The sequence below is a fragment of the Sinocyclocheilus anshuiensis genome, unplaced genomic scaffold (genome assembly GCF_001515605.1).
Source record: "Sinocyclocheilus anshuiensis isolate Anshui unplaced genomic scaffold, SAMN03320099.WGS_v1.1 scaffold582, whole genome shotgun sequence".
Classification (NCBI taxonomy): Eukaryota; Metazoa; Chordata; class Actinopteri; order Cypriniformes; family Cyprinidae; genus Sinocyclocheilus; species Sinocyclocheilus anshuiensis.
This window is the reverse complement of record NW_015547659.1, coordinates 290,972-305,809: the sequence shown is the minus strand read 5'-3', so window position 1 is coordinate 305,809 and position 14,838 is coordinate 290,972. Positions and strand designations below refer to the sequence as shown.

The 14,838-nt window shown below is 36.9% G+C and overlaps 1 protein-coding gene across 1 annotated transcript in view; it reads right to left on the bottom strand.

Annotated features, from left to right (window-relative positions):
- LOC107702221 (sushi domain-containing protein 2-like) overlaps positions 1-14,838 on the bottom strand; it is a 35,276-nt gene that overhangs the window by 15,800 nt on the left and 4,638 nt on the right. Inside the window, exons 6-14 of the mRNA XM_016504468.1 lie at positions 11,758-11,932; positions 11,437-11,638; positions 11,121-11,206; positions 9,606-9,874; positions 8,123-8,266; positions 7,897-8,055; positions 6,949-7,197; positions 5,971-6,249; positions 4,489-4,665 (exon numbers count right to left, since the gene is read on the bottom strand). Of these exons, the coding sequence (XP_016359954.1) occupies positions 4,489-4,665; positions 5,971-6,249; positions 6,949-7,197; positions 7,897-8,055; positions 8,123-8,266; positions 9,606-9,874; positions 11,121-11,206; positions 11,437-11,638; positions 11,758-11,932 (1,740 nt within the window). The remainder of the gene's footprint in view (positions 1-4,488; positions 4,666-5,970; positions 6,250-6,948; positions 7,198-7,896; positions 8,056-8,122; positions 8,267-9,605; positions 9,875-11,120; positions 11,207-11,436; positions 11,639-11,757; positions 11,933-14,838) is intronic.

Genomic DNA, 14,838 nt, shown 5'->3' with positions numbered 1-14,838 from the left:
GATATCTCCAAATACATTCTCACTAGTTCTTTATGAGGTTGAAGATATCTCCAAATGAACAAGGAGACGTAGTTATTTTGTTTTTGATATCTTTTAATTTCTGACTATTAATTATTGCAATAGTGACTAGTATCTATCTAAGTATTACTAGTAAGCATTCATTAGATACTAGTACTTATTTTTTAGATAAAGTACTAGTATCTAATGAATAAGTACTAGTAACTTTACAAAAAACACTAGTACGTAAAGAATAAGCACTAGTAGCTAAAGAATAAGCACTAGTACCTAATGAATAAGTACTAGTACTTAATGGAAAAGATACTAGTATCTAAAAAATAGGTACTAGTACCATGAAAATAGATACTAGTACGGCTTATAGATTAAATGTTACAACGGCTTTCCATAGTACATGTACTTACAGTGTACTTACCCAAGAAAGTACTGGCTAGTATAAGGTAACTACATGGGTTAAGGTTAGGTTTACAGGTAGGTTCAGGGTTAGTACCTACCTAGTTATTACCCAGTTATTGAAATTGTTATAATAAGTACATAGTATGTACACGCGGAACAGGACTGTAAAATAAAGTGCTACCCACAACACTGTGGATGTCAGTACCTGATAATACACATTCATACTCAGAGAAGGGGAAATCCTACTAAAGGTTAAGAAACACTGGGCTGCACGATTAATCACAATTAAAAACCAAAATCGAATTATGGCTTAGTGTGATTATTGAATCACAAATGCTGCGATTTAATTACAAATACGTCCTGCATGTTTCAGAGTGAAGCACGGCACTGTGTTCATTTACACACAAGCAGCTCATGATCCAGGGTTTTTAGTGTCTCAGAGTGGCTCGGTTTGCAGTAAATTTTGCTCTGCATGAACTCTATCTCTACATCTGCTCTGAGTTTAGGTTGCTTATAACATGCATTTAGGAACCCAATATGCACCATCTTACCAAAATTGTAATGAGAAGCACTTATAAACTGGCTGCTGTCAACAAATGAGAAGCTTTAACGGCTCCCTGTGGGTTTCTGACAAAATAAAAGCTGGACAGCTTTACATTTGAAAATAAAGAACTTAGGACAGTCATATTAGTATTGCAATTTTTTCTGTAATGTAAAATGTAAAACAAAACAAAAAATAGCATGATATTATTTTTATTAAATGCAGGTGGGGGAGAGAGAACGTAGAGAGAAACATGGAGAGAGGTAAAGAGGAGGAGAATGAGACAGGTAAAGAGGAGAAGAAGACGATTTAAAATAGAGACAAGAACTGAATGGACAGAAAGATGACAGAGATGGTAGGGAGAAAGAGGTGAAGATGAAAGAGAGATGAGTGGGGAGAGACAGATGCATAAAAAAAGACATTTAGGGAGAGAGAATTTAAAGAAGAAAAATGTAGGAAGGCAGTTAAAGAAGAGAGAGAGACAGGTAGGCAGAGAAGACAAAAAGGAGAGAGATATGTAGGGAAAACGTGTCTCTCACTCCCCTCACCTATAATCCCTGCCAGTACCGAGACCCGAACCCATGACCTTTGGGTTACAAGTCCGACTCTCTAATCATTAGGCCAATGAACCAAGCCTGACCTCCCAATTACATAACCTAGAATTCACTACAAAAGACCAGCTAAACCATTTAGACAAGCTGAAAGATGAAGGCAAGATGAAATCTCAAAAAAAAAATTGCAAGCAAGCAACATAGACAAACTCTCGTATATTCTGGGAGAGAAGGAAAAGTGTATCCAACTGGCAGTGCAGTATGTGTCCTCCTGCCACTATATGAGGGACAAAGGCTGAACCCTCTTTCCATTTATCACTGCTCTCTGTATTCATTTACTTTGTCATTTACTTTTTTTTTTAGTTATGATAACATATATGTATAATATGTATATGTGTTTCTGTTTTCACCCTTTTATTTATCTGTATGTCTGCTTTGGCAACATTGTAATATGTCACACAGCCATGCCAATAAAGCTCATTTGAATTGAAATTAATTGAATTGAATTGAATTGAAAAGAGAGTCAGTTAAAAAGGAGAGAACGACAGGCATGGATAGAGAGAATGAGAGAGGTAAAGAGGGATGAAAGACATGTAAAGAGGAGACAAGTATAGAAAGGAGAAACAGGTAAAAGGAGAGCAAGACATATTAAGAGGTCAGAAAATGGTAGAGATAGTAGGGAGATTTATGAAGAGATAGATACAAAAGGAAAACCATGTAAGAAAAGAAAGACAGTTAAAGGGGTCATATGATGCGATTTCAATTTTTCCTTTCAGCACTTGTTGTTTGTCATTTCTCCGATCACAAATGCAGACAGAGTTTTATGTTTACGCGGAGCGATGCAATGCAACACAACGCGTAAAAAGACCAGTGGGGACATAATTAAGTCATTATAATCAGTAATTATGTCCCCACTGGATGCAACAAATTCCTCGTTTGTAATGGGTTTTAATGTTGTCTCGTCGCTCCGGCCGGACACGGCATCAACAGTATGTGAGGGGCGTAACATTTCCGTCTCACGCTTGAGGTATTCGGCCAATCACAACGCATTGGATAGCTGGCCAATCACAGCACACCTTACTTTTTCAGACCGATGAGCTTTGTAAAAATCGATGCGTTTCAAAAAGGCGGGGCATAGAGGAGAAACAATAATGTACAGTCTGTGGAAAATAATGTGTTTTTTGAACTTTAAACCGCATAAACACATTTCATTACACCAAATACACAAAATAATGTTCTTTTTAGCAGCATCATATGACCCCTTTAAAGAACAGAAAAAGACAGGTAGGGAGAGAGAGACACGTAGGAAGAAATAGAAAGTTAAGGGAGAGTGAGAAAGGTAAAAAGGAGTGAATGATAAGTAAAAAAATAGAGACTTGTGGTGAGAATGAACTGGTACAAAGAAAGGAGAGAAAGGTAGGGAGAAAGAGAAACAGCGGGGAATCAGAGAGACAGGTGAAGAAAAAAGAGAGACCAGCATAAATAGAGAGAATGAGACAGGTAAAGAGTAAACAAAGGTAAAAAAGAGAGATATGTAGCAAGAAAGAGACAGGTTAAAAGGACAGAGAGACAGGGAAAAAGTAGAGAGAAAGAGGTAGGGAAAGTGAGACATGTGGGATTGTCAAAATAGCCCTAAATAACCTGTTAAAACCAGTGTCAGTGCCAAACGTTTGATAAAACCCTGGGCACATTACTGACCTGTCTGACCGCAGCGGTCTGTAAGCGCCCATATATCAAGAAAAATGCTCTCCTACAATCTCCTGATGATAAATAATGATCTGTTTAGCTGTGCGAGATAGCGATTGGCGAACTATGGCCTGCAGTGATGGTGTGGTAAAGAGTGCCTGCACAAACCAATGCAACTTTGCAGGTATTTAATTGTGTGTCAGTTTAATGAAAATCATTTATCTGAAAGTTCACAAATATGATTATCAAGTTGGGCAGTAAACTCCACGATCATTAATGAATAAAGCAGGCAACGGCTGCTTTATTGATTTAGAAAGTGTACTTGCACAGCAAATAAACGGCAAATATTGATTAATATCACGTTTGACAAACTACAAGTCTCAAAGCATTGGCTGAACACCAACACTACCGAATTTATTTATTATTTTTCCCCCAATACGAATTATCCAACATGTTTGCAATAGCGTGCATTCAGTGCGAGATCATTTGGCTCACAGGCCTGATGCATGTTTGTAAAGTGGGCTGCTGCTTTGATTTGGCTCTCCAGTTGTGCAGTGAACCCCCAGAAAGGCCAGCGGGTATGAATTCTCAACAGCTGTGGAGCAGATAAACGATTCATGTGTTTGATGGAGAGAGTCCAGATCAGATTCTGAACAGATCCATCCTGAAGATTCCTATCGAGAGGAAGTATGTTGTTCCGCTCTGATGAGACCAAGGGGTCAAAAGTTAACAAGCGCAAGTACATCCAGGTCGGTCTGTATGACTGCTGCTGCGCTCTCTGTCTGTCTGCATGACTCACGGATCAATTGGCCGGTCAGTTTGACAAGAGAAGTCTCTTTAGACATATTAGAATGATTTCTGAAGGATCATGTGACACTGAAGACTGGGATGATGGCTGCTAAAAATTCAGCTTTGCATCACAGGAATAAATTAGATTTTAAAATATATATATAAAACAGAAAACAGTTCTTTTAAAATGTAATATTACTGTTTTGCTGTATTTCTTATCAAATAAATGCAGCCTTGGTGAGCATAAGAGGCTTCTTTCAAAAAAAGAAAATCATAATGATCCCAAACTTTTAAACAACAGAGACAGCAATTGCTTGATTTTATATGTGTAAGATCATCTATTTGTAATGGAATATGGAGGAAAAAGTAAAAAATTGAATCATCTACTACAGCCTTCTATTATCTCAAGAGAATATGAACTTTAAAAAGGGAAACACTGCCATCTAGTGGTTTGGAACGACATGTTGTGAGTAATTGATCTCAGAATTTTCATTCTCCACTTTTACCTACCAGCCACACAGTGCGTATCCTGTCCAGACCACTTGCCGTCTGCTTGACAGGTGCGTTCTTGGGACCCATAGAGACGGTATCCACTGTTACATGAGAACGTGACCGTTGCCCCCTCCAGGTACAAGGTTCCTTCCTTCTGACCGTGGTTAGGTGGTGACAACCAACCACAGGATTGTACTGTGATCACAAAATCACAGCCATTACAAAACCATAAAAAGATATTATACAGATAACAGTCAGATCATATGCAAGTATCTAATGCTTTATAACTGAGATATGCTCAGAGATCACATTTTCAATAGTGTGCCGCTGTTATTTAATCGGCATATGATACCATTTAAAATTCAGCAAACAGCTAAACGTTATTGTAATGCAAAACGTCACTATGTAATGCTGGCATTGGTCTTTATCCTCACAACCAGTTATAAATGCATAACATTTGAGAAGACTTACATTAGCATGTTGTAAATATCTTAAAGGGGTCATATGATGCGATTTCAAGTTTTCCTTTCTCTTTGGAGTGTTACAAGCTGATTATGCATAGATAAGATCCCTGAAGTTGCAAAGACTAAAGTCTCAAAACCAAAGAGATATTCTTTATCAAAGTTAAGACTCTGCCATGCCCCCCTAAAACGGCTCGTTCTAACACGCCCCCACATATCTACCTCACTATGTGGCAATATTAGCATAATGCGGCCCAAATGTGCACGCAAAGAAAGAAGGCGTGGTTTCAGTAACCGCAGTTAGTGTTGAAGCAGCCATGTCAGGGAGACGCTGTGTGTTTCTAGGCGAAAGCAAAAGCACTTTATTTGGCCTTCCGAAAGTAGATGCATTTAGGAATCTTTAAGATTACTTACAACAGAATAGCAATGCATTTTATGGACGACCGTTTCGTGAACCTAGGAGAGGAGGTAATTCTGACTTTGCTATGACAATCTGGCGCTGAAAAATAATGTGTTTTTTGAACATTAAAGCATGTCAACATATTCTGTTACACCAAATACACAAAATAATGATCTTTAAAAAAGCATCATATGACCCCTTTAAAAGCACTAATACAAGCTTCAGGTGACCACAGTATGCACCTTTTTAGAATACAAAAAAAATAATTAAAAATTTAATTTAATTTAATTTTTAAATATATTTGAAGTATATTACGTATTTTTTATTAAAATTATATATTTACCATTTAGTGCCATATATGGTATTTAGTGCCATTTCATGGAATTGATGCATAAATACATAATTCATCAGATGAGTATGTATATATTGGTTATGCAAGAAACAACTATGAACAGGGCTCATCCAATTAGATTTTAGGGCCAGAAATACATGGATTATAAAATGTATTTTTAGGAGAGGGTGCCTAAATCATACGGAAGTCTGGGAAAGGAAATACTGCAATTAATACTCCTGCAAAAAAAATCTAAAAATTTTAGAAGATTTTTCACTATAGGTTCCCTGTGAAATAGTTGCACTTACCAGGCTCCAGAGCTTTCTTGGTGGACGTATGACTCCGGTAGGCCAGCAGTGTGGCATTGCCTTGTTCCAGACTGCGCATGCTTAGTGTGTCATATTTACAGAATGAAGCCCCCTCTCCGGCACATAGGTTCAGCGCTGGCTCCAGCAGAGGATCCTCTGGGTCTTCAGTCACGGAAAAGTTTGGGATGAAAGACGGATCGTGCTTTGGGGCATAGTAATATTCATTCAGGAGGTGGGTTGAGTCATAAGTAAACAGTGAAGTCTCATTCGTAATGGCCCCTAGTAAAGAAAAATATATGGTATTTTGTGAAAAAAAGAGGCAAAAGATTTCAACTACAGCTTGAAATTTTACAAATGTTTCCTCATGAATGATTTGTCATGTTTCTTTTCAAGGTCTTTTAAAGCATTATTAAATTATGCTCTCAAAAACAGATTGGTTTTAATTGTTTCCTCTTGTACATTACTTATTTGCAGATGTTCTTGTGCAATTAAATCTAATTTACCCAGTTTCTGTAACCGCTATACAGCTTCAATGACACTTTGTTTTCAATGAATATTTTATTTATAGACAAAAAAGCATAGACAGTAATTGGGATTTTTTTCATTGCAACCACATCAAAATATATAACAATAAAAATAACAATAAATTACAAAAAATAAATAAATAATAATACAAAAAAACTAGACATATGCATTTAAAGTATTTATGTGACAGACTAAATCTGTGATTCCACATAAGCCACATGGAATAGTCATAGAATAAATATGAAATGGTTTTAAATTAGCAAACCGTACCTTTACAACAGATGGAGCCTTTTATAAATAGAGTAAATTAAATCAGATGAAATTCATAAATAAAGTAAATTATATCTGACTAGCAGTATAATTTGTAATTTCGGTTTCAATCAATTACATCACGCACTGACTGAACTGACTGTACTGGCAGTAAAGTAATGTAAAAGTGAAACGGTTACTCACAGCCAGCACAATAGGTGAATATATCCTGTGCACTGCTATTGAGAGGGATGATCACTCCATTACTAGAGGTGAAATCATCTTCAGGGTCGTCATTCATTGTACCGAGCAGCCCCTGCGTGTGGTTCTGTAAGTCATGCGGCTGTAGGACGGTAAGGGTCATGACCCCTCCACCTGCCCTGACCTCTACCCCTGTCCCAGACGGAAACATCACCGTCACATCAGTAGGTTTAGGGGAAAAAACAAAAACACCTGGAACGAGACACAAAAAAACAGAGAACAGAGATTGCAAAACAGATCACATATATAAACAAGTAACACAAAATTAAACTGACCGCATAACAGATTATGATTTTTCATCTTGTACATCTGCTAAACTGATAAATGGGTGCTTGTTTTCAAAATGTGTATTAACAGAAACTGTGAAGGTCAATGGCTGCATTAAGAAATTATGCCAAGATTTTAACACATTAATTTGTTTTGCAGACATCTGCTTAAGTACCCGATAACCGTATAAAAGAAAAACATAACATAAATAATTTAAAGACACAAATATTTTAGTTTCACTAATTAATAATGGCCAATTATGTTCTCAATTATTTGCCAATAATTATGAATTTTACAAGAATACACTACTGTTCAAAAGTTTGGGGTTGGTACGTTTTTTTTTTATGTTTATAAAAGCTGTCTCTTATGCTCACCAAGGCTGCGTTCATTTGATAAAAAATACAGTATATTATATGAAATATTACAATTTAAAATAATTGTTTTCTAAGTGCAATTTATTCCTGTGACAGCAGCCATAACTTCAGTCTTCAGTGTCACATGATCCTTCAGAAATCATGTAAAATATGTTGATTTGGTGCTGAGAAAATAGTTTTCTATTTTGTGCTTTTGCTAAACTGTGCTTAGCTAAAGCTGACTTTGAGAGGATAAATAAACTGCTCTCACCCTTAAGGTCGATCCATTTTTGCTCTGAGAAGGAAAGCACCTGTTGGTTCATTAAGACTTGGAGCTCATCTACTTGGTCTCTGAGACGCACCTCGATGACATCAGAGTCTTTCTCCCTCATGGCCACCGAACTGAGTCGTGTTGCCATAGCAACAGTACCTGAAAGAACAATGTTAGCCCAGGTCTGATTCAATCCATCCTTAATACGGAAGGTTACAGAACTCACCATTCTCAAATTTCATTGGTTCAGTCCTGCCTTGCACAGACAGCTCAAAGTCTGAAGAGTGAACCAGACTGTACTCTCCTTTCCCATTGAAGGTGAAAGTCACACCATCGAATGTCATGAAGTGAGGGTCACCAAGCACAGCAGCTAATGAAAAGATGGAAAAGATAAGGATGTATTAACCAACATTTGCACAAAAATCAAAAGATTCATTACAGTGGCCTATCAGCTAGTCCACAGATTTGACAAGTTTGCATCTGGTTCAAGACATTTCTCAATCAAACCCAATCTTCTACCTATCATTTCCTGCCCTATCTCTATTATTGCTGCCAATATAAGTGCCAAAAATGTAAATTAAGAACAATAATAATAATAGTAACAAAAAAATACATTTTAAAATAAAAAGTAGGCCTGGGCGATAAATCGGTATTAATATTTATCGACGGTACACCTTCTTCGATATCGATATAAAAAATGTTCGATATAGCGCACGATATAGGCACGTGCTATGAGTGACGCAGACAGCACACACAAACACGAACACATGCTGAATTGAGTGCTGTGCCTGCCTGTGATGAGGAGATTGTGAATAAAGAGTGAATATTAGTCGAATTTAAAATAAACATTTGCATTTGAATGTTAGGAGTGCATCAGGGAGCGTCATCAGTGGAGCACAAGATGCGGTGATAATGATGTGAGTGACGTTTCATTTGAATGTTTTGCAAGTCTAGCCCACGAGACGCGCCGCTGCTGTGTTATGCATTCAACATATTAGAGAAATATAGAAGCTCAATGCGGAAAAGATCTTGAATGGGTTAAAACCGAAACCAAGTCATTCACACAGAACGCATATTCAGCGCATTTTTAGACGGACAAATACGACTGCTGCACTCGCGTCTCACACAAGAGATGTAGCCATGCAAAGTTAAAACAGTTTAAACTTTTAGAAAACACATCGCAAATTTGTGGAGGTTTATTTTTTTTCACTGCATCTCATGTTTTTAAATGAAATCTGTGTGAATGGCCCTTCGGCTCTTTGGATTAAGCAATGCATAAATACATGATGCTGTTTTTTTCATAATTGTTTATGCAATTTTGAAATTATATTTGATTTTTATGAGTTAATTTAGACGTAATGCACGTTTTTCTTTTTATAGACAGTTATTTCCTTTGCTTAATCTGCATATAAAACATTAGAAATTAGATATTGGTTTAATTTGTATTGTATTTGATTGTTAAAACAAAAAAAAAAATGTGTTGTTTGTCTCAATAAATTGTGTTAATTATAAATACAGTGGTTAAATAAAAAATAAAAAAATTCTATTGGTTTTGGTTTTAAAAAAAGGTTATAAAAATGTCCATAATTATCGATACCGAACGATATGAAAAATTATATCGTTGATACATTTTTTTGCTATATCGCCCAGCCCTAATAAAAAGCATTAAATAAAATATACAATACATTTATTGCAGATATTTTCTGTACCTGCTCTAGGAGGACGATATGTTCTGCAGTCACTGGATGGGCGGTGAGTGAAGTAGTATTTGCAGTTGTCTGACCACAGGCAGCAGTAGTAGAAACTGATGACATCATACTTCCAGTGAGAGAATCCTGGAACTCTGGGTGGTTTCTTGTATGGCGGCTCCCCCCAGTCGTGCCCTCGATCTGGGGTGCTGCCACCTATAGAGTCTCCCGTGAGCACCTGAGCTCCAGTGCTGTCATAGCAACACTGCTGACCGGCACCATACTCAGGACTGCAAGGGAAAAAAATATATATCAACAGACTAAAAATCAAACTGAATTAAATGTATTTACATGAATGAGAATGGATTATAAAATAAATGATATTTTGGATATCTTGTAGTAGCTATTTTGTGTTTCAATTACTGTCAAATTTCCCCACATGCATTATTATCAGTATAATATAGTATTAAAATTAGCGATAGATCAATATATTAGGCAATACTGTAAAATAAAGTGTTACCAAAATTACTGTTTATTAAAATTACTAATTAAGTGTCATTATTATTAAATATAAATTCACCATAAAAAAAAGGTAACTTTATTTTAAGGACCAATTCTCACTTTTAACTAGCTGCTTATTGGCATGCATATTGGCTATTTATTAGTACTTACAAAGCACATATTAATGGCTTATTCTACATGACCATATTTTAGATCTCTTAATCCACCCCGTACCTAAACTTAGCAACTACCTTACTAACTATTAATAAACAGCAAATTAGGAGTTTATTGAGAAAAAACTCTGAATTAATAGTGAATATGTGTTCCCTATTCTAAAGTGTTACCGTAATTTTCTATGGCAAGAGAGGTGTGTGTGTCTATTTATACTTATCCAGCATATATGCACATTTTAAACAAATTCATATTGGTCAATAGGTAATTGGAATAAGCATAAATCAAATCACACATAAGCACAAATCAAGGGAACATTAACTCGTAAGGTTTGCTCACAGATTTAGTCGCAGCAAACTGCACAAACGACCGCGTGAAAGAAAAGTTAAATTTTTGAGAAGACATGTTTGGGCAGAATATATCAATTGAGATCACTAAACTCCAACTTATATATTTGCCAGTGTTTTCTGATCATCAGCACTTTTTCCTTAATGTCGTTGCCGGGTTGGGAAGATTAAGAAGCCCACTGGGCAGAAAATGTATCGATTTAAGGGAAAAGCTTGTTTCAGGACAAATAACCAGTGGGCAAATGTTGCAGATGATTATGCTTAATATATCGAGAGAAGCAGAAATTGCGATCACAATTAAGTACAATTTATTGTGTAGCTGAACTGAACCAACACAGAACTGACTCAAGCTTTTGTTCTTTAGAACTGCTTTACAGCAGAATTTGAGTTAGGTTTCCATAATTGATTCTGCTATTGTCATGTTTATCACTAAGCTGGTTTGACAAACTATGCATTGTATGAAGTGCTATAGAAATAAAGGTGACTTGACTTAAAATTCTGATAAGTGACATATTACCTGCCCTGTATGGCTCTGACGCAGTGAACTGCACCTGGATGGTAAACACACAAACTACCTGCCTCGATATCACAGCCATAATCAGTCTGAAAACACACACACACACACACACTCAGCATAATGAGCTCTAATATAGACACTTAAATGAATATAGCTTTATCACATTTAATTAAAGCTGTTTTACCCTATGTATTTACATTTGCCTGAATCTGTATTTTGAGAATAAAATTCTCAAATAATGATGTTGCTGCTAGTGTTACAAACTGTGGTGTCCAAAACAATATCAGATTAACTTATTACTCTAGTCTACACCCACATGAAATTTTCCAGTGTCAGCACGGGCCTGGGCCAGTGTGCATGGGCAGTCGGTGATCTCAGTAAGGAAGTTGGGCATTGCTTTCTCTTCTTTATCCCACTTGATACACTTGTCCAAAGCCCAGCCTGCAGAGTCCTTCCTGAACGCCTCCTCTAGATGCCAGGCGATCGCATACGCTCCACTCCACAGGGCGTTAACATCTCTGCACAAAAAAAGTATGTCTTTATTCAAACAGTCTGATATTGGAACCATAACATTTTACACAATTGAATTATAAAAACTATAAAAGAAATACTAATATTAACGAATAAAAGTTCTTACCGGGCTCCGTCTGGTTTAGTGCTGGGACTGACCCGCATGCTCCCTAGGTCCCAAAAGGAATATGAATTTTCTGCGATTTGTGGGGTGAAACTGAAAACTCCACTGTTGGGTACATCTCTGCCCACTGTGTACAGATACTTCCACTCAGCCTCCCAGTTTGCAGAATATGCCCCTCCTGTTAGTTTAATAATAATAATGTATATCTTCTATATGCATTTTAGATAGACAGTACCAATTATAAACCGACAGACAGCTAGACAGAAAGATAGATCAACAGAACAACAGGCAGACAGCAAGGCAGACAGATAGAACTACAGAAAGACCAACAGACAGAAAGGCAGAACACCTGTCAGACAGAAAGAACAACCGACATCCAGGTGGATGCTGCACACTGGTGGTGGACGAGGAGATACCCCCTGACAATGTAAAGCGCTTTGAGTGCCTAGAAAAGCTATATATAAATGTAATGAATTATTATTATTATTATTATTATTAGAATGACAAAACAAAAAGGTAACAGACAGAAAGAACGACTGACAGGAAGCGCAACCTGAAAGGCTGAAAAAATGACTGACAGACAGCAAGGACAGAACGAATGACCGAAGGAACAATGAACGACAGAAATAGCAACCGACAGTCAGAAAGACAGAATAAATGACCGACAGAAAGAACGACAGACAGAATAACAGAACTAACGACCAATGAGAAAGAATGACCGCCAGACATAACGACAAAAACAACCGACAGCTGACAGACACAAAGACAGAAAGAATGACCGGCAAACAGAATTACAATACAATACATTTATTGCAGATATTTTCTGTACCTGCTCTAGGAGGACGATATGTTCTGCAGTCACTGGATGGGCGGTGAGTGAAGTAGTATTTGCAGTTGTCTGACCACAGGCAGCAGTAGTAGAAACTGATGACATCATACTTCCAGTGAGAGAATCCTGGAACTCTGGGTGGTTTCTTGTATGGCGGCTCCCCCCAGTCGTGCCCTCGATCTGGGGTGCTGCCACCTATAGAGTCTCCCGTGAGCACCTGAGCTCCAGTGCTGTCATAGCAACACTGCTGACCGGCACCATACTCAGGACTGCAAGGGAAAAAAATATATATCAACAGACTAAAAATCAAACTGAATTAAATGTATTTACATGAATGAGAATGGATTATAAAATAAATGATATTTTGGATATCTTGTAGTAGCTATTTTGTGTTTCAATTACTGTCAAATTTCCCCACATGCATTATTATCAGTATAATATAGTATTAAAATTAGCGATAGATCAATATATTAGGCAATACTGTAAAATAAAGTGTTACCAAAATTACTGTTTATTAAAATTACTAATTAAGTGTCATTATTATTAAATATAAATTCACCATAAAAAAAAGGTAACTTTATTTTAAGGACCAATTCTCACTTTTAACTAGCTGCTTATTGGCATGCATATTGGCTATTTATTAGTACTTACAAAGCACATATTAATGGCTTATTCTACATGACCATATTTTAGATCTCTTAATCCACCCCGTACCTAAACTTAGCAACTACCTTACTAACTATTAATAAACAGCAAATTAGGAGTTTATTGAGAAAAAACTCTGAATTAATAGTGAATATGTGTTCCCTATTCTAAAGTGTTACCGTAATTTTCTATGGCAAGAGAGGTGTGTGTGTCTATTTATACTTATCCAGCATATATGCACATTTTAAACAAATTCATATTGGTCAATAGGTAATTGGAATAAGCATAAATCAAATCACACATAAGCACAAATCAAGGGAACATTAACTCGTAAGGTTTGCTCACAGATTTAGTCGCAGCAAACTGCACAAACGACCGCGTGAAAGAAAAGTTAAATTTTTGAGAAGACATGTTTGGGCAGAATATATCAATTGAGATCACTAAACTCCAACTTATATATTTGCCAGTGTTTTCTGATCATCAGCACTTTTTCCTTAATGTCGTTGCCGGGTTGGGAAGATTAAGAAGCCCACTGGGCAGAAAATGTATCGATTTAAGGGAAAAGCTTGTTTCAGGACAAATAACCAGTGGGCAAATGTTGCAGATGATTATGCTTAATATATCGAGAGAAGCAGAAATTGCGATCACAATTAAGTACAATTTATTGTGTAGCTGAACTGAACCAACACAGAACTGACTCAAGCTTTTGTTCTTTAGAACTGCTTTACAGCAGAATTTGAGTTAGGTTTCCATAATTGATTCTGCTATTGTCATGTTTATCACTAAGCTGGTTTGACAAACTATGCATTGTATGAAGTGCTATAGAAATAAAGGTGACTTGACTTAAAATTCTGATAAGTGACATATTACCTGCCCTGTATGGCTCTGACGCAGTGAACTGCACCTGGATGGTAAACACACAAACTACCTGCCTCGATATCACAGCCATAATCAGTCTGAAAACACACACACACACACACACTCAGCATAATGAGCTCTAATATAGACACTTAAATGAATATAGCTTTATCACATTTAATTAAAGCTGTTTTACCCTATGTATTTACATTTGCCTGAATCTGTATTTTGAGAATAAAATTCTCAAATAATGATGTTGCTGCTAGTGTTACAAACTGTGGTGTCCAAAACAATATCAGATTAACTTATTACTCTAGTCTACACCCACATGAAATTTTCCAGTGTCAGCACGGGCCTGGGCCAGTGTGCATGGGCAGTCGGTGATCTCAGTAAGGAAGTTGGGCATTGCTTTCTCTTCTTTATCCCACTTGATACACTTGTCCAAAGCCCAGCCCTTCCTGAACTTCCTGAACGCCTCCTCTAGATGCCAGGCGATCGCATACGCTCCACTCCACAGGGCGTTACACAAAAAAAACAAAAAAAGTATGTCTTTATTCAAACAGTCTGATATTGGAACCATAACATTTTACACAATTGAATTATAAAAACTATAAAAGAAATACTAATATTAACGAATAAAAGTTCTTACCGGGCTCCGTCTGGTTTAGTGCTGGGACTGACCCGCATGCTCCCTAGGTCCCAAAAGGAATATGAATTTTCTGCGATTTGTGGGGTGAAACTGAAAACTCCAC